The sequence below is a fragment of the Tachyglossus aculeatus genome, chromosome 27 (genome assembly GCF_015852505.1).
Source record: "Tachyglossus aculeatus isolate mTacAcu1 chromosome 27, mTacAcu1.pri, whole genome shotgun sequence".
Taxonomy (NCBI): Eukaryota; Metazoa; Chordata; class Mammalia; order Monotremata; family Tachyglossidae; genus Tachyglossus; species Tachyglossus aculeatus.
The window spans coordinates 339,365-362,573 of NC_052092.1; the positions used below are offsets into that span (position 1 = coordinate 339,365).

Genomic DNA, 23,209 nt, shown 5'->3' on the forward strand with positions numbered 1-23,209 from the left:
TTTGGTATTTGTTAAGCGCTTACTATATGCCAAGCACTGTTCTAAGCGCTGGGGAGGATACAAGGTGACTAGGTTGTCCCATGTGGGGCTCACAATCTTAATCCCCATTTTCCAGATGAGGGAACGGAGGCCCAGGGTAGCTGTGACTTGCCCAAAGTCGCCCAGCTGACAAGCGGCGGAGCCGGGATTCGAACCCACGACCTCCGGCTCCCAAGCCCGGGCTCTTTCCATTGAGCCCCGCTGCCCTCAGAAAGCCCACCTGGGATTGCCATCTGCGGTCCAAAGGGCAGCCGGGGATCAGAATTCCGGGGCGGCTGCGGAATTGGGCGATTCCCAATTCATTCCCTCATGCGCTCAATCGTATTTATTGAGCGCTTACTGTGTGCAGAGCACTGTACTAGGCGCTTGGGAAGTCCAAGTTGGCAGCGTATAGAGACGGTCCCTAGCCAACAGCGGGCTCACAGTCTAGGAGATCCCAAAAACGATCCTAAACGATCCTAAAACGCTCGGCGAATATCCAAGCTATCAGCTGTGCTTTCGGCTGCCTTTCCCAGAAGTTCTGGACTGATTCCACGGGTCACGGGTTCAAATCCCGGCTCCACCACTCGTCGGCTGTGTGACTTTGGGCAAGTCCCTTAACTTCTCTGGGCCTCGGTTCCCTCGTCTGGAAAATGGGGATGAAGACTGCGAGCCCCACGTGGGCCAACCCGATCACCTTGCAAATTCCCCAGCGCTTTTCACAGTGCTCTGCACATAGTAAGCGCTCAATAAATGCCCAATTTGTACTTCCCAAGCGCTCAGTACGGTGCTCTGCACACAGTAAGCGCTCAATAAATACGACTGATGATTTCCTTTCCCACGGCCGGCAACAACCTGAGGTCTAGGAGAGACGGGACTCCGAAGGCGCACGGGGAAAAGCTACTCCTGGCACCAGCCGTTCCCAAACGCCAACTGATCTGCCCGTCGTATTTATTGAGCGCTTACTGTCTGCCGAGCGCTGTACTAAGCGCTTAGGAGAGTCCAACGATAAGCACAGTCCCTGCCCACGGCGAGCGTAAGGAGGTCAAACGTGGCGTCCATCCACTTCGGCATCACACAAATCCCTCGCCGACCTCGACGCGGCCCGCGCGCTCCGCTCCTCCTACGCCGGTCTCCTCCCTCCTCCTCCGTCCGGCGCGGCATTCCCTCCTCTTTCCCATCTCCCAGTCCACCACCTTCCCTATTCCGAAAGCTTTTTTTTTTCAAATCACACCTCCTCCATGAGGGCTTCCCTTAAACCCTCATTTCCCCGACTCTTCCGAGTCACCCGGGACTTGAGATGCGAAGATTCTCCGCCAGAAGATGAGTTTTCACAGCGTGAACACCCACTATTCATTCATTCATTCAATCGTATTTATTGAGCGCTTACTGTGTGCAGAGCACTGGACTAAGCGCTTGGGAAGTCCAAGTTGGCAACGTCTAGAGACGGTCCCTACCCGACAGCGGGCTCACAGTCTGGAAGGGGGAGACAGACAACGAAACATATTAACAAAATAAAATAAAGATGTACAAATAAAATAGAGTAATAAATACGTACAAATATATATACACAGGTGCTATGGGGAGGGGAAGGAGGTAAGGGGGGGGGATTCATTCAGTGGTATTTATTGAGCGCTTGCGGTGTGCAGAGCACTGTACTAAGCGCTTGGGAAGTCCAAGTTGGCAACGTACAGAGACGCTCCCTACCCAACAGCGGGCTCACGGTCTAGAAGGGGGAGGCAGACAACAAAACATATTAACAAAAGATAATAGACAGAATAAATATGTACAAATGAATACAAATTACAAAGTACAAATAAACAAATGTACAAATAAATATAAGCAAACACGTGCAAATAAAATAGAGGAATAAATCCGTCCAAACATATATACATACATATATATATATAGTAAGCGCTTAACAAATGCCATTATTATTACATTAATAATAATGTAATTATTAATACTATTATTAATAATAATAAATATTATTATTATTATAAGGGGGAGGCAGACATTAGAACACACTACGGGATAGGAGAAATAGGAGAGTATGAAGGGGGCTGTGGGGAGGGGAAGGAGGTAAGGGGGGGATGGGGAGGAGGGGGCTGAGTGCGGGAAGGCCTCCTGGAGGAGGTGAGCTCTCCGTAGGGAAAATGGGGGAGGCCTGAGGCCCACTCCGCCCGCGCTAGGGAATCTGCGGACGTTCTCCCGGCCGCCGGAGCCCGTTCGGCCATACCGAGGCGCGGCGTCAGAAAAAACGGCTCAAGTCCGTCACGGAGCGATCAAAGAGGCAAATTTTCCTTAAAGCGGGACTGGGCAACAACACAATCTTCACATCCCACTTCAAGAAGCCACAGCCGGAGCCAAGACCAGAGAGCATTCCAAACTTTACCTCACCGACTGACGGATTTACCTCATATTCCTTGATGGTCCCCTTCCACGCACATCCATCGTTGACACAGAAGGCCGGCAGGCTTTCTACCTCTCTCCGGGCAGCGTTATCCGGAAAAGCCTGGGGAGAAAGAAAAAAAGAGATAGTCAAGATCTCGGACTCCAGCTTCCGACGGGGGACTTTCTAAATAGGTGAATCAGGGAGTAACTAGTTCCTTATCGCTTTTCTTCCACTCCGACGGCGGCGTACGGGGTATTTGGGAACGGGCGGTTGGAGGAAAGGATACACTCCCGGCTCTCGAGAGCTTCACACAATAACTGGGAAGGACGCGTGGAAAAATACCATCTCCCAAAGTACCGCTGACTGATTGGCAACCTCACACTTTCCCATTTCTCTTCTCTGAGATTGATTTTAATATCGGTCTTCCCCTACGGACTAAGCTCCCTGTGAGCGGGGATTACGTCTACGATCTCTTTCGGAGCGTACTCTCCCAAGCGCACACGGCACGTGCTCGATCAGTGACCGACGGACGACGGCTCTTCCGTTCCGAGAGCCGTTTATCCGGCTTTTAATGTAGCGTCTTTTTTGTTTTCTCCTTTGAATTGCGGCCCTTTGTCTTCTATCTGTCGGCCGATCCTATTTACCGAGCACTTACTGCGTGCAGAATACCGTTTGAGGATTCGGTTTCGGCCCGCTTTCCCCTCAATCTTTGCCGGGCCGCCTTTCCACCGTGCGGAGTTTGTCGGGAAGGGGTGGAAGGGGCAGCGCCTGTGACTCCGGGGTCCCAACGAGGTCGCCCCCCAAATCCGCTCCACATTTCTATCCTATTTATTTTATTTTGTTGGTATGTTTGGTTCTGTTCTCTGTCTCCCCCTTTTAGACTGTGAGCCCACTGTTGGGTAGGGACTGTCTCTATGTGTTGCCAATTTGTACTTTCCAAGCGCTTAGTACGGTGCTCTGCACATAGTAAGCGCTCAATAAATACGATTGATTGATTGATTGATTGATCCACTCCCTTCCCCTCAAATCCCTGCTCTCCTTTCTCTCTCGCCACATCGGTCCTCGGGGCCGCTCCGAGACGGGGCACGGGCCGGCCGGCCTCCGCCGGAGTCAGAAGGCCAAGGATTTCTCCCATCAGAACGGCGCCTCATTCACAGCGGAGGCCTTCCCCAATCCACTTCTGATCTCCGCACGTCATCGCTTTTCTAATAATAATAATAATAATTTCAGTGCTTACTATATGCGTAGCGCTGGGATGGACACAATGTAATCGGGTTGTCCCACGCGGGGCTCTACCACCTAGGGTTTATGTTCGCGCAACTCTTTAGCCCTTCAGTGCTTACAACAGTGCTTTGCATCATCATCAATCGTATTTATTGAGCGCTTCCTATGTGCAGGGCGCTGTACTAAGCGCTTGGGAAGTACAAGTTGGCAACGTTGAGAGACGGTCCCTACCCAACAGTGGGCTCACAGTCTAAAAGGGGGAGACAGAGAACAAAACCAAACATGCTAACAAAATAAAATAAATAGAACAGATATGGACAAGTAATCATGGTAAGCGCTTAACAAATGCCATTATTATTATTATTATAACCAAACATACTAACAAAATAAAATAAATAGAACAGATATGGACAAGTAATCATAGTAAGCGCTTAACAAATGCCATTATTATTATCATTATAACCAAACATACTAACAAAATAAAATAAATAGAATGGATATGGACAAGTAATCATAGTACGCGCTTAACAAATGCCATTATTATTATTATTATAACCAAACATACTAACAAAATAAAATAAATAGAATAGATATGGACAAGTAATCATGGTAAGCGCTTAACAAATGCCATTATTATTATTATTATAACCAAACATACTAACAAAATAAAATAAATAGAATAGATATGGACAAGTAATCATAGTAAGCGCTTAACAAATGCCATTATTATTATCATTATAACCAAACATACTAACAAAATAAAATAAATAGAATAGATATGGACAAGTAATCATGGTACGCGCTTAACAAATGCCATTATTATTATTATTATAACCAAACATACTAACAAAATAAAATAAATAGAATAGATATGGACAAGTAATCATAGTAAGCGCTTAACAAATGCCATTATTATTATCATTATAACCAAACATACTAACAAAATAAAATAAATAGAATAGATATGGACAAGTAATCATGGTAAGCGCTTAACAAATGCCATTATTATTATCATTATAACCAAACATACTAACAAAATAAAATAAATAGAATAGATATGGACAAGTAATCATAGTAAGCGCTTAACAAATGCCATTATTATTATTATTATAACCAAACATACTAACAAAATAAAATAAATAGAACAGATATGGACAAGTAATCATGGTAAGCGCTTAACAAATGCCATTATTATTATTATTATAACCAAACATACTAACAAAATAAAATAAATAGAATAGATATGGACAAGTAATCATGGTAAGCGCTTAACAAATGCCATTATTATTATTATTATAACCAAACATACTAACAAAATAAAATAAATAGAATAGATATGGACAAGTAATCATGGTAAGCGCTTAACAAATGCCATTATTATTATTATTATAACCAAACATACTAACAAAATAAAATAAATAGAATAGATATGGACAAGTAATCATAGTAAGCGCTTAACAAATGCCATTATTATTATTATTATAACCAAACATACTAACAAAATAAAATAAATAGAATAGATATGGACAAGTAATCATAGTAAGCGCTTAACAAATGCCATTATTATTATTATTATAACCAAACATACTAACAAAATAAAATAAATAGAATAGATATGGACAAGTAATCATGGTAAGCGCTTAACAAATGCCATTATTATTATCATTATAACCAAACATACTAACAAAATAAAATAAATAGAACAGATATGGACAAGTAATCATAGTAAGCGCTTAACAAATGCCATTATTATTATCATTATAACCAAACATACTAACAAAATAAAATAAATAGAATAGATATGGACAAGTAATCATAGTAAGCGCTTAACAAATGCCATTATTATTATCATTATAACCAAACATACTAACAAAATAAAATAAATAGAATAGATATGGACAAGTAATCATAGTAAGCGCTTAACAAATGCCATTATTATCATTATTATTATTATTATTATTATTATTATTATTATTATGTCTTCCGCTTAACTGTCATCCGCTTTAGCGACCACGCGGCTTAACAAATACCGCGGTCACCATCGTGCTTCCCTCCCTCGTGGTCCCGCCAGCGACCCCGGGCCCGACCACGCGGGAGAGGGGCACGACGAGGACCGCGGTATTCGTTAAGCGGCGGGCCGAGCACTGTACTAAGCGCCGGGGCCGATCGCCAGTTCATCCCCGGCCCGCTCGGGCCTCCCGGTCCAAGTTGGAAGGACAAGAGGTACTGAATCCCCATTTTCACAAACGGGGAAACCGAGGCCCAGAGGAGCTAAGTGACTCGCCCGCGATCACCTGGGGCTCGGGCGCTTCCCGCTAGGCCATAATTCTGCCGCGTTCTCCCAAGGCCTTGGCGCGAAACTCTTCCCGGAGCACTAATTCATGGACCGCCATGCCCGTCGGGATGCCCTGCATGCCGCTTTCCGGTAGGAAAGCTTTCTTGGGCCTGGGCAGAGCCGCCCCGGTGAAATCCAAGACTTGGGATGGAAGCAGCGTAGCTCAGTGGCGAGAACACGGGCTTTGGAGTCCGAGGTCATGGGTTCGAATCCCGCCTCTGCCACACGTCTGTTGCGTGACCCTGGGCAAGTCACTTAACTTCCTCAGTTCCCTCATCTGCAAAATGGGGGTGAAGATGTGAGCCCCACGTGGGACAACTTGATCGTCTCGTCCCCCCCCCCCAGCGCTTAGGACAGCGCTTCGCACATAGTAAGCGGTTAACAAATACCATTATTATAGAAGCAGCGTGGCTCAGTGGAAAGAGCCCGGGCTTTGGAGTCAGAGGTCATGGGTTCGAATCCCGCCTCTGCCACACGTCTGTTGCGCGACCCTGGGCAAGTCACTTAACTTCTCAGAGCCTCAGTTCCCTCATCCGTAAAATGGGGGTGAAGATGTGAGCCCCACGTGGGACAACTTGATCGTCTCGTCCCCCCCCCCCCAGCGCTTAGGACAGCGCTTCGCACATAGTAAGCGGTTAACAAATACCATTATTATAGAAGCAGCGTGGCTCAGTGGAAAGAGCCCGGGCTTTGGAGTCAGAGGTCATGGGTTCGAATCCCGCCTCTGCCACATGTCTGTTGTGCGACCCTGGGCAAGTCACTTAACTTCTCAGAGCCTCAGTTCCCTCATCCGTAAAATGGGGGTGAAGATGTGAGCCCCACGTGGGACAACTTGATCGTCTCGTCCCCCCCCCCCAGCGCTTAGGACAGCGCTTCGCACATAGTAAGCGGTTAACAAATACCATTATTATAGAAGCAGCGTGGCTCAGTGGAAAGAGCCCGGGCTTTGGAGTCAGAGGTCATGGGTTCGAATCCCGCCTCTGCCACACGTCTGTTGTGCGACCCTGGGCAAGTCACTTAACTTCTCAGAGCCTCAGTTTCCTCATCTGCAAAACGGGGGTGAAGATGTGAGCCCCACGTGGGACAACTTGATCGTCTCGTCCCCCCCCCCAGCGCTTAGGACAGCGCTTCGCACATAGTAAGCGGTTAACAAATACCATTATTATAGAAGCAGCGTGGCTCAGTGGAAAGAGCCCGGGCTTTGGAGTCAGAGGTCATGGGTTCGAATCCCGCCTCTGCCACACGTCTGTTGTGCGACCCTGGGCAAGTCACTTAACTTCTCAGAGCCTCAGTTCCCTCATCCGTTAAATGGGGGTGAAGATGTGAGCCCCACGTGGGACAACTTGATCGTCTCGTCCCCCCCCCCCAGCGCTTAGAACAGCGCTTCGCACATAGTAAGCGGTTAACAAATACCATTATTATAGAAGCAGCGTGGCTCAGTGGAAAGAGCCCGGGCTTTGGAGTCCGAGGTCATGGGTTCGAATCCCGCCTCTGCCACACGTCTGTTGTGCGACCCTGGGCAAGTCACTTAACTTCTCAGAGCCTCAGTTCCCTCATCCGTAAAATGGGGGTGAAGATGTGAGCCCCACGTGGGACAACTTGATCGTCTCGTCCCCCCCCAGCGCTTAGAACAGTGCTTCGCACATAGTAAGCGGTTAACAAATACCATTATTATAGAAGCAGCGTGGCTCAGTGGAAAGAGCCCGGGCTTTGGAGTCAGAGGTCATGGGTTCGAATCCCGCCTCTGCCACACATCTGTTGTGTGACCCTGGGCAAGTCACTTAACTTCTCAGAGCCTCAGTTCCCTCATCCGTAAAATGGGGGTGAAGATGTGAGCCCCACGTGGGACAACTTGATCGTCTCGTCCCCCCCCCCCCCAGCGCTTAGGACAGCGCTTCGCACATAGTAAGCGGTTAACAAATACCATTATTATAGAAGCAGCGTGGCTCAGTGGAAAGAGCCCGGGCTTGGGAGTCAGAGGTCATGGGTTCGAATCCCGCCTCTGCCACACGTCTGTTGTGCGACCCTGGGCAAGTCACTTAACTTCTCAGAGCCTCAGTTCCCTCATCCGTTAAATGGGGGTGAAGATGTGAGCCCCACGTGGGACAACTTGATCGTCTCGTCCCCCCCCCCCAGCGCTTAGAACAGCGCTTCACACATAGTAAGCGGTTAACAAATACCATTATTATAGAAGCAGCGTGGCTCAGTGGAAAGAGCCCGGGCTTTGGAGTCAGAGGTCATGGGTTCGAATCCCGCCTCTGCCACACGTCTGTTGCGTGACCCTGGGCAAGTCACTTAACTTCTCAGAGCCTCAGTTCCCTCATCTGCAAAACGGGGGTGAAGATGTGAGCCCCACGTGGGACAACTTGATCGTCTCGTCCCCCCCCCCCCCCAGCGCTTAGGACAGCGCTTCGCACATAGTAAGCGGTTAACAAATACCATTATTATAGAAGCAGCGTGGCTCAGTGGAAAGAGCCCGGGCTCTGGAGTCCGAGGTCACGGGTTCGAATCCCAGCTCCGCCGCATGTCTGCTGTGTGACCGTGGGCAAGTCACTTCACTTCTCTGAGCCTCAGTTCCCTCATCTGGAAAATGGGGATGAAGACTGGGAGCCCCACGTTGGACAACCTGATCACCTCGCATCCACCCCAGCACTCAGAACAGTGCTCTGCACGTAGTAAGCGCTTCACAGATGCCATCGTTATTATTATTACGGAAAAGCGAGCTGAATTCGCGGAAATTCAACTGGAAGAGCCCAACAGTGGGATTAGAGGCGCGGTAAAGCGTGGAGGGCGTCCATCAGCCGGACGGGGAACGATACGGAGCCGCTGTTGTCCGGGCCCAGCCGCAACCTCGGGAAGACACACCTGCCGCGCAGACTTCCAACAGAAAGGAACAAAACGGGATGCGATCACTACCAACCCGGACACAGTCCGGGGTGAATCGGACGTCGTCAGAAAGCATTTTCCCATCGAGGAAGTGCAACCGTTCCCTTGGGACAAAGGAAACCATCTTGAATTGTTCTTTAGGAACAGAGCCGTTTACCCGCGACCTCAAATGGCCGCGGGCTAATAATAATAATAATAATGATGGTATTTGGTAAGCGCTTACTATGTGCAAAGCACTGTTCTAAGCGCTGGGGAGGTTACAAGGTGATCAGGTTGTCCCACGGGGGGCTCGTGGTCTTAATCCCCATTTTACAGACGAGGTCCTGCCTTGGGCAGGATTAGAAAACCGGAAAGTTCCCCCGCTCCCCTTCGTCGACTCCGTCCGTCCGTGTGCGCCGAGCACTGCATGGAGCACTTGGGAGAGTATGATGTAGCATAGTTGGTAGCTGCGGTCCCTGTTGGGTTTCTGAGCGTGCTAACGAGGGGGCTGCCCGGAGGAGACTGGCGGGCGCTGTACGCTCAGTAAATCATCATCATCATCATCAATCGTATTTATTGAGCGCTTACTATGTGCAGAGCACTGTACCGAGCGCTTGGGAAGTACAAACTGGCAACATATAGAGACGGTCCCCGCCCAACAGTGGGCTCACGGTCTAAAAGGGGGAGACGGAGAACAAAACCAAACATACTCACAAAATAGAATAGATACAAATAAAATAGAGTAATAAATCTGTACAAACTATATACAGGTGCTGTGGGGAAGGGAAGGAGGTAAGATGGGGGGGATGGAGGGGGGGGATAGTAAATAGGATCGACCGACAGATAGAAGACAAAGGGCCGGCGGTCTGGCGGTAGTCGAGGAAAGACGAAGCTCAGAATCAGCAGGGAAAACTCTAGGCGAGGGGTCTCGGGAGGGATGGGGACCAGGCTGGGGGCATTCTGGTTCGGAACGCGGGCCTCAATCCCGCTTCGGACACCTCCCTCTCCCAGCTCTTCCGAGAGCCATGCCCTTCGCGCAACCCCCTTCGGCCTCGTCCCCCTCTCCATCCCCCCCATCCTACCTCCTTCCCTTCCCCACAGCACCTGTATATATGTTTGTACAGATTTATTACTCTATTTATTTTACTTGTACATATCTATTCTATTTATTAGCATGCTTGGTTTTGTTCTCTGTCTCCCCCTTCTAGACTGTGAGCCCACTGCTGGGTAGGGACTGTCGCTATATGTTACCAACTTGGACTTCCCCAGCGCTTAGTCCAGTGCTCTGCACCCAGTAAGCGCTCAATAAATACGACTGATGATGGTGATGACCTCCTGCAATCCCGTTCCCGCCTCGCTGAGAACACACTCTTCCCCAGGTCAGCGAGGGGACCGGCTTCTTGCCAAATCTTGCCAAAATCGGACTCTGTCCTCGCCTTCCTCGAGCCTGTCAACCTCCGCGTCGGGAAAAAACTCCTCACCCTCGGCTTCAATCCCGTCCATCCCGTCGCCCCCTCCCACCTCACCTCCCTTCCCTCCTTCTCCGGCCCAGCCCGCACCCTCCGCTCCTATTTTCCTAATGACGTGCATTAAGCTCTAATTCCATTTATTCTGACGACTTGACACCCGTCCACATGTTTCCTTGTTGTGTCGTCCGTCTCCCCCTTCCAGACCGTGAGCCCGCTGTCGGGTCGGGACCGTCTCTAGATGTTGCCGGCTTGGACTTCCCAAGCGCTTAGTCCGGCGCTCTGCACACAGTAAGCGCTCAATAAATACGACTGAACGAATGAATAAATGACCAGGGGCCTTTGACCCTGAGGCCCAGTCTCGGCACCTGGAAACCCGACCCATCGACTGAATTTATTGAGCGCTTACCGTGCGCAGAGCACTGGACTAAGCGTTTGGGAGAGGACGATATAAAAGAGTTGGCAGTCACGGTCGATCAATGAGTCGTATTTATTGAGCGCTTACCGTGTGCAGAACACTGGACTAAGCGTTTGGGACAGGACGATATAAAAGAGTTGGCAGTCACGTTTGATCAATGAGTCGTGTTTATCGGGTGCTTACCATGCGCAGAGCACTGTACTACTTCTACTACTACTAATTATCATAATTATTATATAATATTTAAGCACTACGATGTGCAAAGCACTGTTCTAAGCGCTGGGGAGGATACACGGTGATCAGGTTGTCCCACGGGGGGCTCACAGTCTTCATCCCCATTTTCCAGAGGAGGTCACTGAGGCCCAGAGAAGCGAAGTGGCTTGCCCCAGGTCACACAGCTGACGAGTGGCTCAGCGGGGATTCGAACCCATGACCTCGGACTCCCAAGCCCGCGCTCTTCACGCCGAGCTTCCTCGAGGAAGCAGCCAAGCGCTACTAAGCACTTGGGAGGGTACGATGCAACCGAAATAGCCGTCGCCCCATTTTGCCACCCACGGGCTTACAGTCTGGAGTCCGTTTTACCTCAGTTTCCCTGTCACAGTCGGCCCTGGTCCTCCTCTTCTAATAATAACAATGGCATTTATTAAGCGCTGACTATGTGCAAAGCACCGTTCTAAGCGCTCTTCCCATTCCGGCTGCCGTCTAAGGGCTCAGTCCCGAGTCCCTTCCGTCTCGCCCTTAGAGAAGCTTCCAAAATTACGGGATCTGTGGGGACGACTCCAAAATCTGACTCGCCTCGACCTCCTCTGATGTACTTCCCAAGCGCTCAGTACAGTGCTCTGCACACGGTAAGCGCTCAATAAGTACGACTGAATGACTACACAGGGAGAAGTGAAGGAGAGGGGGAAAAGAGAAGAGAGGGGAGAGGAAACACCGTTCAAACAGCTTGCAAAGGCCGGCCCTAAGCCATCATCATCATCATCAATCGTATTTATTGAGCGCTTACTAGGTGCAGAGCACTGTACTAAGCGCTTGGGAAGTACAAATTGGCAACATATAGAGACGGTCCCTACCCAACAGTGGGCTCACAGTCTAAAAGCACTCTTCCCCACAGCCTCTCTCATTAAATCCATCCATCAGTGATCTTTACTGAGCGCTTACTATGAGCGCTTTTAAGCGCTCGGGAAGGGCGCGGTATGGCAGGATTAGCAGACACGTTCCCCCTTTTAGACTGTGAGCCCACTGTTGGGTAGGGACCGTCTCTCTATGGTGCCAATTTGTACTTCCCAAGCGCTCAGTGCAGTGCTCTGCACATAGTAAGCGCTCAATAAATACGATTGACTTCGGTTTCAACGCGCGACGCGGGCGGCTTCCCCACCCCGCCCGCCCCGCCAGGAATCCCGTTCTGCGGCTTTCGTCGGATCGGGGAGATTGTGCGAGCGACGGGAAGCAAAACTCGCCGGATGGATGGAGACTCTTCCTCTCCCCCTCGTCCCCCTCTCCATCCCCGCCATCTTACCTCCTTCCCTTCCCCACAGCACCTGTATATATGTATATATGTCTGTACGTATTTATTACTCTATTTATTTTACTTGTACATATCTATTCTATTTATTTTATTTCGTTAGTATGTTTGGTTTTGTTCTCTGTCTCCCCCTTGTAGACCATGAGCCCACTGTTGGGTAGGGACTGTCTCTAGATGTTGCCAATTTGTACTTCCCAAGCGCTTAGTACAGTGCTCTGCACACAGTAAGCGCTCAATAAATACGATTGATGATGATGATGATGATGATGGTGTCGACACCCCGGGGTCTTTCCAACCACAGAGGACTCCAAACCACCTGCGGATCGTTTCCAAATTCTTGCGGGCATCATCATCAATCGCATTTATTGAGTGCTTACTGTGGGCAGAGCACTGTACTAAGCGCTTGGGAAGTCCAAGTTGGCAACATCTAGAGACAGTCTCTACCCAACAGTGGGCTCACAGTCTAAAAGGGGGAGACAGAGAACAAAACCAAACATACTAACAAAATAAAACCACACACCATGGGCGCACAGCAGGTTTATCATCATCATCAATCGTATTTATTGAGCACTTACTATGTGCAGAGCACTGGACTAAGCGCTTGGGAAGTACAAGTTGGCAACATATAGAGACAGTCCCTACCCAACAGTGGGCCCACAGTCTAAAAGGGGGAGACAGAGAACAAAACCAAACATACTAACAAAATAAAATAAATAGAATAGATATGTACAAATAAAATAAATAAATAAATAAATAGAGTAATAAATATGTACAAACATATCATCATCATCAATCGTATTTATTGAGCGCTTACTACGTGCAGATCACTGTACCAAGCGCTTGGGAAGTACAAACTGGCAACATCTAGAGACAGTCCCTACACAACAGTGGGCTCCCAGTCTAAAAGGGGGAGATAGAGAACAAAACCAAACATACTAACAAAATAAAACCACACACCATGGGCGCACAGCAGGTTTATCATCATCATCATCATCATCAATCGTATTTATTGAGCGCTTACTGTGTGCAGAGCACTGTACTAAGCGCTTGGGAAGTACAAATTGGCAACATCTAGAGACGGTCCCTACCCAACAGTGGGCTCACAGTCTAAAAGGGGGAGACAGAGAACAAAACCAAACATACTAACAAAATAAAATAAATAGAATAGATATGTACAAATAAAATAAATAAATAAATAGAGTAATAAATATGTACAAACATATCATCATCAATCGTATTTATTGAGCGCTTACTATGTGCACAGCACTGTACTAAGCGCTTGGGAAGTACAAATTGGCAACATCTAGAGACAGTCCCTACCCAACAGTGGGCTCCCAGTCTAAAAGGGGGAGACGGAGAACAAAACCAAACATACTAACAAAACAAAATAGAATAGATATGTACAAATAAAATAAATAAATAGAGTAATAAATATGTACAAACATATCATCATCATCAATCATATTTATTGAGCGCTTACTATGTGCAGAGCACTGTACTAAGCACTTGGGAAGTACAAATTGGCAACATATAGAGACGGCCCCTACCCAACAGTGGGCTCACAGTCTAAAAGGGGGAGACAGACAACAAAACCAAACATACTAACAAAATAAAACCACACACCATGGGCGCACAGCAGGTTTATCATCATCATCATCATCAATCGCATTTATTGAGCGCTTACTATGTGCAGAGCACTGTACTAAGCGCTTGGGAAGTACAAGTTGGCAACATATAGAGACAGTCCCTACCCAACAGTGGGCTCACAGTCTAAAAGGGGAGACAGAACAAAACCAAACATACTAACAAAATAAAATAAATAGAATAGATATGCACAAATAAATAAATAAATAGAGTAATAAATATGTACAAACATATCATCATCAATCGTATTTACTGAGCGCTTACTATGTGCAGAGCACTGTACTAAGCGCTTGGGAAGTACAAGTTGGCAACATATAGAGACAGTCCATACCCAACAGTGGGCTCACAGTCTAAAAGGGGGAGACAGAGAACAAAACCAAACATACTAACAAAATAAAATAAATAGAATAGATATGTACAAGTAAAATAAATAAATAGAGTAATAAATATGTACAAACATATATACAGGTGGGCCTGTTTATGGGCCTAAAGAACAGAGCTCGGGGCTGGGCGCCAGAAGGACCCGGTTCTAATCCCAGCTCTGCCACTTGTCTGCTGGGTGACCCTGGGCAAGTCACGGCACCTCTCTGTGCCTCAGTTACCTCATCTGAAAAACGGGGCTTAAGGCTGTTGTACTTACCGAGCTGCTTTCTAAAATCGAGACGCCTTCTTCGAATATTCCCTCCTGAACGCAAGCAGCACAATTCTGAGGCCCAGAGCTCAGAGAGAGAGAGAGAAAAAGAGAAAAAGAAAGGGAGAGAGAGAAGAAAAACGTTTAGTATGGAACCTGTCCATCACAAGGAATCTGGTGACTTTTTTTATTCATTCATTCATTCATTCAATCATCATCAATCGTATTTATTGAGCGCAGAGCACTGTACTAAGCGCTTGGGAAGTACAAATTGGCAACATATAGAGACAGTCCCTACCCACCAGTGGGCTCACAGTCTAAAAGGGGGAGCCAGAGAAACAAAACCAAACATACTAACAAAATAAAATAAATAGAATAGATATGTACAAGTAAAATAAATAAATAGGGTAATAAATCTGTACAAACATATATACATATATACAGGTGCTGTAGGGAAGGGAAGGAGGTAAGATGGGGGGGATGGAGAGGGGGATGAGGGGGAGAGGAAGGAAGGGGCTCAGTCTGGGGCAAATTCAATCGCATTTATTGAGCGCTTACTGTGTGCAGAGCACTGTACTGAGCGCTTGGGAAGTCCAAGTCGGCAACATATAGGGGCGGTCCCTACCCAACAACGGGCTCACGGGCCGGAAGAGGGAGACGGACAACAAAACACTTACGAGAGCGCTCAGTAAACAGGACGACTTGACGGATTTATGAAAGCGTTCAGCAAGCGGGCTGATCTTAGGGATTTCCGAGACCGCTCAGTAAATGGGCTGGTTTTAAAAAGTTACGGAAGCGCTCGGGCATTACGGCCTTAGGGATTTACGAGCGCTCGGTAAAGAGGACGACTTGACGGATTTCCGAAAGCGGTCCGGAAACAGGAGGATCTTACGGATTTCGGCACGCTCGGTAAATAGCTGAATTTACAGATTTACGAAAGCACCCGGGAAATAGGCTGATTTTAAGGAGTTCGGTCATGACGATTTCTCAGTGCTTACGACAATGCTCAGCACCTAGTAGTAAGCGTTTAAACAAATACCACTGGAAGCTCACCGTGGGCAGGGAATGTGTCTGGTTTCTTGTTATATCGTACTCTCCCGAGCGCTCAGTACAGTGCTCTGCACACTGGAAGTGCTCGGTAAATACGACTGAATGAACAAATATCGTTCTCCCTCTTGGACAGGGATTGCGTCCAACCGGATTATCCTGCATCGACCCCGGGCTTGGAACGGTGCTTGACACTTACTAAGCGCTTAACATCATCATCAATCGTATTTCTTGAGCGCTTACTGTGTGCAGAGCACTGTACTAAGCGCTTGGGAGGTACAAGCTGGCAACATATAGAGACAGTCCCTACCCAACAGTGGGCTCACAGTCTAAAAGGTTGTCCCACGGTGGGCTCACAGTCTTAACCCCCGTTTTACAGATGAGGTAACTGAGGCACAGAGAAGTTAAGTGATTTGCCCAAGGTCACACAGCTGGCAACTGGTGGAGCCGGGATTTGAACCCCTGACCTCTGACTCCAAAGCCCGGGCTCTTTCCCCGGAGCCACGCTGCTTCTCAAACGTTAACAAACGCAGTAATAATAATAACGATAATAATAATAATACCAAGCAGCCCCTTCCATATACACCCGGCTCCGCCGGGACGTGTGTTTCTTTCTTTTTTTTTTTTTTTAATAGCATTTATTAAGCGCTTACTATGTGTAAAGCACTGTTCTTTCTTCCCTGCGCTATGGCTACGACTCTTCTAGGGAATTAGGGGCCGTCTGCCCGACGACGCAAGTCCGTCCGGTGGTTTCCGCCACTGTGGTTGTCATCTCCATCATCATCAATAGTATTTATTGAGCGCTTACTATGTGCGCAGCACTGGACTAAGCGCTTGGGAAGTACAAGTTGGCAACATCTAGAGACGGTCCCTACCCAACAGTGGGCTCCCAGTCTAAAAGGGGGAGACGGAGAACAAAACCAAACAGACTAACAAAATAAAATAAATAGAATAGATATGTACAAGTAAAATAAATAAATAGAGTAATAAATATGTACAAACATATATACACACATACATATGTACATATATATACACACATATATATGTATGTATATATACATATATACACACATATATACAGTTGTGTCACACAGGGCATCACAAACCAGGAGTTTAAGCCTAAATAATAATAATAATAATAATGGTGTTTGTTAAGCGCTTACTATGTGCAAAGCACACTGTTCTAAGCGCCGAATCTTCTTCGACGCTAGAGAGGAACCCCCGTGAGCGTCCGGAGAATCGGACGCACGCAGCCGCCGCTCCTCGGGGGCTTTTTCCCCCGTGCCACGTCAACTTCAATCAATCAATCCATCGTATTTATTGAGCGCTTACTATGTGCGGAGCACTGTACTAAGCGCTTATAAATGATGATGATGATGGCATTTATTAAATGCTTACTATGTGCAAAGCACTGTTCGAAGCACTGGGGAGGTTACAAGGCGATCAGGTTGGCCCACGGGGGGCTCACGGTCTTCATCCCCATTTAACTTCGACCAAAACTACGAATCCCCGATCATCATCCATTGTATTTATTGAGCGCCTACTGTGTACCTAATCCCAGGTGGGAAAAACGCCCTCAGAAACGACTCTGACCTCTAACAGAGCAAGCAACGCTTTCAAATATAGCCATTTTCTCGCTCGCGTTTCCACGGCCCACAGAGATCACCAACTTCCCCTAGTCGTGAGCCTGTACGAGCGGATTCTGTCCAATGTGGATTTCCCAAGCGCTTAGTACAGTGCTCTGCACTCGGTAAGCGCTCAATAAATAGGAATGAATGAATGAATGTCCTGTAGATGCATCCTAAGTCCGTTCCTCCGGAAAGTTTTTGCTCAAAAAGGCAATCTCAGATTTCTTCAGCGCCGTTAAGAAACCCTTCACCCCCAATGGACCGTCTGGGGTGTTTTATTTAGCGCTTAATGTGTGCAGAGCGCTGTACTAAGCGCTCGGGAAAGGATGATACGACACACTTGGCAGACAAGTTCCCTGCCCACAGTGAGCTTACAGTCTAGAGGAGACGGGAGTTAATAGAAACAATTTATAATATTCTTTTTCCTTTTTCCTCTCTCCCTTTTTCCTTTCCTCCTCCCCATCCCTCCCACCTTACGTCCTTCCCCTCCCCACAGCACCTGGAAATATGTTTGTACAGATTTATGACTCTATTTATTTTACTTATACATAGTTACTATTTTATTTATTTTGCTAATGCTGTGCATTTAGCTTTAATTCTATTTGTTCGGACATCCACATGTTTTGTTTTGTTGTCTGTCTCCCCCTTCTAGACCGTGAGCCCGTTGTTGGGTAGGGACCGTCTCTAGATGTTGCCAACTTGGACTTCCCAAGCGCTTAGTACAGTGCTCTGCACACAGTAAGTGCTCAATAAATACGACTGAGTGAATGAATGAATAAATACGATTGAATGAATGAGTGAACGAATCTATAATTCTATTTATATTGATGCTATCGATGCCCGTTTACTTATTTTTATATTGTCTCCCCCCTTCTAGACTGTGAGCCCACTGTGGGCAGGGACTGTCTCTCTTTGGTGCTGAATTGTACTTTCCAGGCGCTCAGTCCAGTGCTCGGCGCACAGTAAGCACTCAACAAATATGACTGAATGAATGAATACAAGGCAATCAGGTTGGACACGGTCCCTGTCCCGCACGGGGCTCATCCCCATTTTCCAGACGAGGTAACTGAGGCACGGAGAAGTGATTTGCCCAAGGCCACAGAGCAGACACGTGGCGGAGCCGGGATTAGAACCCGCGACCTCTGACTCCAAAGTTCGTGCCCTTGCCAATAATAATAATAATAATAATAATGATGGCATTTATTAAGCGCTTACTATGTGCAAAGCACTGTTCTAAGCGCTGGGGAGGTTATAAGGTGAGCAGGTGGTCCCACGGGGGGCTCACAGTCTTCATCCCCATTTTAATAATAACAACGATGGCATTTATTAAGCGCTTACTACGTGCAAAGCACTGTTCTAAGCGCTGGGGAGGTTATAAGGTGATCAGGAGGTCCCACGGGGGGCTCCCAGTCTTCACCCCCATTTTAATAATAATAATGATGGCATTTATTAAGCGCTTACTATGTGCACAGCACTGTTCTAAGCGCTGGGGAAGTTACAAGGTGATCAGGTTGTCCCATGGGGGGCTCACAGTCTTCATCCCCATTTTCCAGATGAGGTCACTGAGGAACAGAGAAGTGAAGTGACTCGCCCAAAGTCACCCAGCTGACAAGGGGCGGAGCCGGGATTTGAACCCACGACCTCTGACGCCCAAGCCCGGGTTCTTTCCACTGAGCCACGCTGCTTCTCACGTGTGGACCCGGGGGGTTAAAAACCCAGATTCCTTCATTCATTCAGTCGTATTTATTGAGCGCTTACTGTGTGCAGAGCACTGGACTGAGTGCTTAGGAAGTCCACGTTGGCAACATAGAGAGACGGTCCCTACCCAACGGTGGGCTTATTCATTCATTCATTCAATCGTATTTATTGAGCGCTTATTGTGTGCAGAGCACTGGACTGATCGCTTGGAAAGTCCACATCGGCAACATAGAGAGACGGTCCCTACCCAACAGCGGGCTCATTCATTCACTCATTCAATCGTATTTATTGAGCGCTTACTGTGTGCAGAGCACTGTGCCGAACGCTTGGGAAGTACAAGTCGGCAACACAGAGAGATGGTCCCTACCCAAGAGTGGGCTCATTCATTCATTCATTCATTCATTCAATCGTATTTATTGAGTGCTTACTGTGTTCAGCGCACTGGACTAAGCGCTTGGGAAGTCCAAGTCGGCAACATCTAGAGACGGTCCCTACCCAACAGCGGGCTCATTCATTCATTCAATCGTATTTATTGAGCGCTTACTGTGTGCAGAGCACTGTACTAAGCGCTTGGGAAGGCCACGTTGCCAACATAGAGAGACGGTCCCTACCCAACAGCGGGCTCATTCATTCATTCATTCAATCGTATGTATTGAGCGCTTACTGTGTGCAGAGCACTGTACCGAGCGCTTGGGAAGTACAAGTCGGCAACATATAGAGACGGTCCCTACCCAACAGCGGGCTCATTCATTCATTCATTCATATTTATTGATCGCTTACTCTGTGCACAGCATTGTAGTAAGCGCTTGGGAAGTACAAGTCGGCAACATAGAGAGATGGTCCCTACCCAACAGCGGTCTCATTCATTCATTCAATCGTATTTATTGAGTGCTTACTGTGTGCAGAGCACTGTACTAAGCGCTTGGGAAGTACAAGTCGGCAACATAGAGGGACGGTCCCTACCCAACAGCGGGCTTGCAGTCTAGAAGGGGGAGACGGACGACAAAACAAGACATAGAAACCAAATAAACTAAATATGTCCCCGTAAAATAAAGTAATAAAGATGTACAGACATATATACATATATACAGATCGTCGTCATCATCAATCGTATTTATTGAGCGCTTACTATGCGCAGAGCGCTTGGGAAGTACAAATTGGCAACATCTAGACCCAAGAGTGGGCTCACGGTCTAAAAGGGGGAGACAGAGAACAAAACCAAACAGACTAACAAAATAAAAGAAATAGAATAGATAGGGACAAGTAAAATGAATAAATAAATAAATAGAGGAGTAAAGAGTCTAAAAGGGGAAGACAGAGAACAAAACCAAAAAGACTAACAAAATAAAAGAAATAGAAGAGATAGGGACAAGTAAAATAAATAAATAAATAAATACAGTAAAGAGTCTAAAAGGGGAAGACAGAGAACAAAACCAAACAGACTAACAAAATAAAAGAAATAGAATAGATAGGGACAAGTAAAATAAATAAATAAATAAATAGAGTAAAGAGTCTAAAAGGGGAAGACAGAGAAACAAAACCAAACAGACTAACAAAATAAAAGAAATAGAATAGATAGGGACAAGTAAAATAAATAAATAAATAAATAGAGTAAAGAGTCTAAAAGGGGAAGACAGAGAAACAAAACCAAACAGACTAACAAAATAAAAGAAATAGAATAGATAGGGACAAGTAAAATAAATAAATAAATAAATAGAGTAAAGAGTCTAAAAGGGGAAGACAGAGAACAAAACCAAACAGACTAACAAAATAAAAGAAATAGAATAGATAGGGACAAGTAAAATAAATAAATAAATAAATAGAGTAAAGAGTCTAAAAGGGGAAGACAGAGAACAAAACCAAACAGACTAACAAAATAAAAGAAATAGAATAGATAGGGACAAGTAAAATAAATAAATAAATAAATAGAGTAAAGAGTCTAAAAGGGGAAGACAGAGAAACAAAACCAAACAGACTAACAAAATAAAAGAAATAGAATAGATAGGGACAAGTAAAATAAATAAATAAATAAATAAAGAGTAAAGAGTCTAAAAGGGGAAGACAGAGAACAAAACCAGACTAACAAAATAAAAGAAATAGAACAGATAGGGACAAGTAAAATAAATAAATAAATAAATAGAGTAAAGAGTCTAAAAGGGGAAGACAGAGAAACAAAACCAAACAGACTAACAAAATAAAAGAAATAGAATAGATAGGGACAAGTAAAATAAATAAATAAATAAATACAGTAAAGAGTCTAAAAGGGGAAGACAGAGAACAAAACCAAACAGACTAACAAAATAAAAGAAATAGAATAGATATGTACAAGTAAAATAAATAAATAGAGTAAAGATCGATACCTTATGATGCTGCTGAGACAGTAGGAGCAGTAGCGGTGGCCGCACTGGGCTTGGAACGGTCTCCGCAGGATGTTCTTGCAGGCGGAGCACAGGTACTTATCCTCCAGTTTCGTTCCCAGGATAATCTTGGAAAAGCCGGGCTGCTGCACGTCTAAAGATCCCGGAGGAGTACAGTTGGCCGCTGCCGCCATGGGAACGGGCCCCTCGATCCCCTGAAAGGACACGGGACGGGAAAACACACACGCAAAAAAAAAAAGACTGAGTCCCACTTTTGGCCCTTGGCTATCTTCGGCATTTTTTATGGGAATAATAATAATAATGATGGCATTTATTAAGCGCTTACGACGCGCCAAGCGCCGTTCTAAACACATAACGATAATAATGATGGCATTTCTTAAGCACTTACGACGTGCCAAGCGCTGTTCTAAACACATAATAATAATAACGATGGCATTTATTAAGCGCTTCCGACGTGCCAAGCGCCGTTCTAAGCGCATAATGATAATAACGATGGCATTTATTAAGCACTTACAACGTGCCAAGCGCCGTTCTAAACACATAATAATAATAATAATAATGATGGCATTTCTTAAGCGCTTCCGACGTGCCAAGCGCCGTTCTAAGCGCATAATGATAATAACGATGGCATTTATTAAGCGCTTATGATGTGCCAAGCGCCGTTCTAAGCGCATAATGATAATAACGATGGCATTTCTTAAGCGCTTACGACGCGTCAAGCGCCGTTCTAAGTGCATAATGATAATAACGATGGCATTTATTAAGCGCTTACGATGTGCCAAGCACCATTCCAAGTGCATAATAATAATAACGATGGCATTTATTAAGCGCTTACAATGTGCCAAGCACCGTACTAAGCGCATAATACTAATAACGATGCCATTTACTAAGCGCTTATGATGTGCCAAGCACCATTCTAAGCACATAATAATAATAACGATGGCATTTATTAAGCGCTTCTGACGTGCCAAGTGCCGTTCTAAGCGCATAATAATAATAACAATGGCATTTCTTAAGCGCTTACGAGGCGCCAAGCGCCGTTCTAAGCACATAATGATAATAACGATGGCATTTATTAAGCACTTACGATGTGCCAAGCACCATTCTAAACACATAATACTAATAACGATGGCATTTATTAAGCGCTTACGATGTGCCAAGCGCCGTTCTAAGCGCATAATAATAATAATAATAACGATGGCATTTATTAAGCGATTCCAACATGCCAAGCCCGGAGGAGTACAGTTGGCCGCTGCCGCCATGGGAACGGGCCCCTCGATCCCCTGAAAGGACACGGGACGGGAAAACGCACACGCAAAAAAAAAGACTGAGTCCCGCTTTTGGCCCTTGGCTATATTCGGCATTTTTTATGGGAATAATAATAATAACGACGGCATTTATTACGCGCTTCCGACGCGCCAAGCGCCGATCTAAGCGCATAATGATAATAACGATGGCATTTCTTTAGCGCTTACGACGTGCCAAGCGCTGTTCTAAACACATAATAATAATAACGATGGCATTTATTAAGCGCTTCCGACGTGCCAAGCGCCGTTCTAAGCGCATAATAATAATAACGATGGCATTTCTTAAGCGCTTACGACGTGCCAAGCGCCGTTCTAAACACATAATAATAATAACGATGGCATTTCTTAAGCGCTTACGATGTGCCAAGCACCATTCTAAGCACATAATAATAATAACAATGGCATTTATTAAGCGCTTACGATGTGCCAAGCGCCGTTCTAAGCGCATAATGATAATAACAATGGCATTTCCTAAGCGCTTACAATGTGCCAAGCGCCGTTCTAAGCTCAGAATAATAATAACGATGGCATTTATTATGTGCTTCCGACGTGCCAAGCACCGTTCTAAGCACATAATAATAATAACGATGGCATATATTAAGCGCTTATGACACACCAAGCAGAGTG

General features: G+C 46.1%; 1 protein-coding gene across 1 annotated transcript in view; it reads right to left on the reverse strand.

Annotated features, from left to right (window-relative positions):
* The window catches only part of TRAF2 (TNF receptor associated factor 2), an 84,268-nt gene extending 62,815 nt beyond the window's left edge, over window positions 1–21,453 (reverse strand). The window contains exons 1-3 of the mRNA XM_038767768.1: window positions 21,258–21,453; window positions 14,531–14,609; window positions 2,435–2,533 (exon numbers count right to left, since the gene is read on the reverse strand). Coding sequence (XP_038623696.1) covers window positions 2,435–2,533; window positions 14,531–14,609; window positions 21,258–21,448 — 369 coding nt within the window. The 5' untranslated portion in view covers window positions 21,449–21,453. The remainder of the gene's footprint in view (window positions 1–2,434; window positions 2,534–14,530; window positions 14,610–21,257) is intronic.
* Window positions 21,454–23,209: the final 1,756 nt, after the last annotated feature.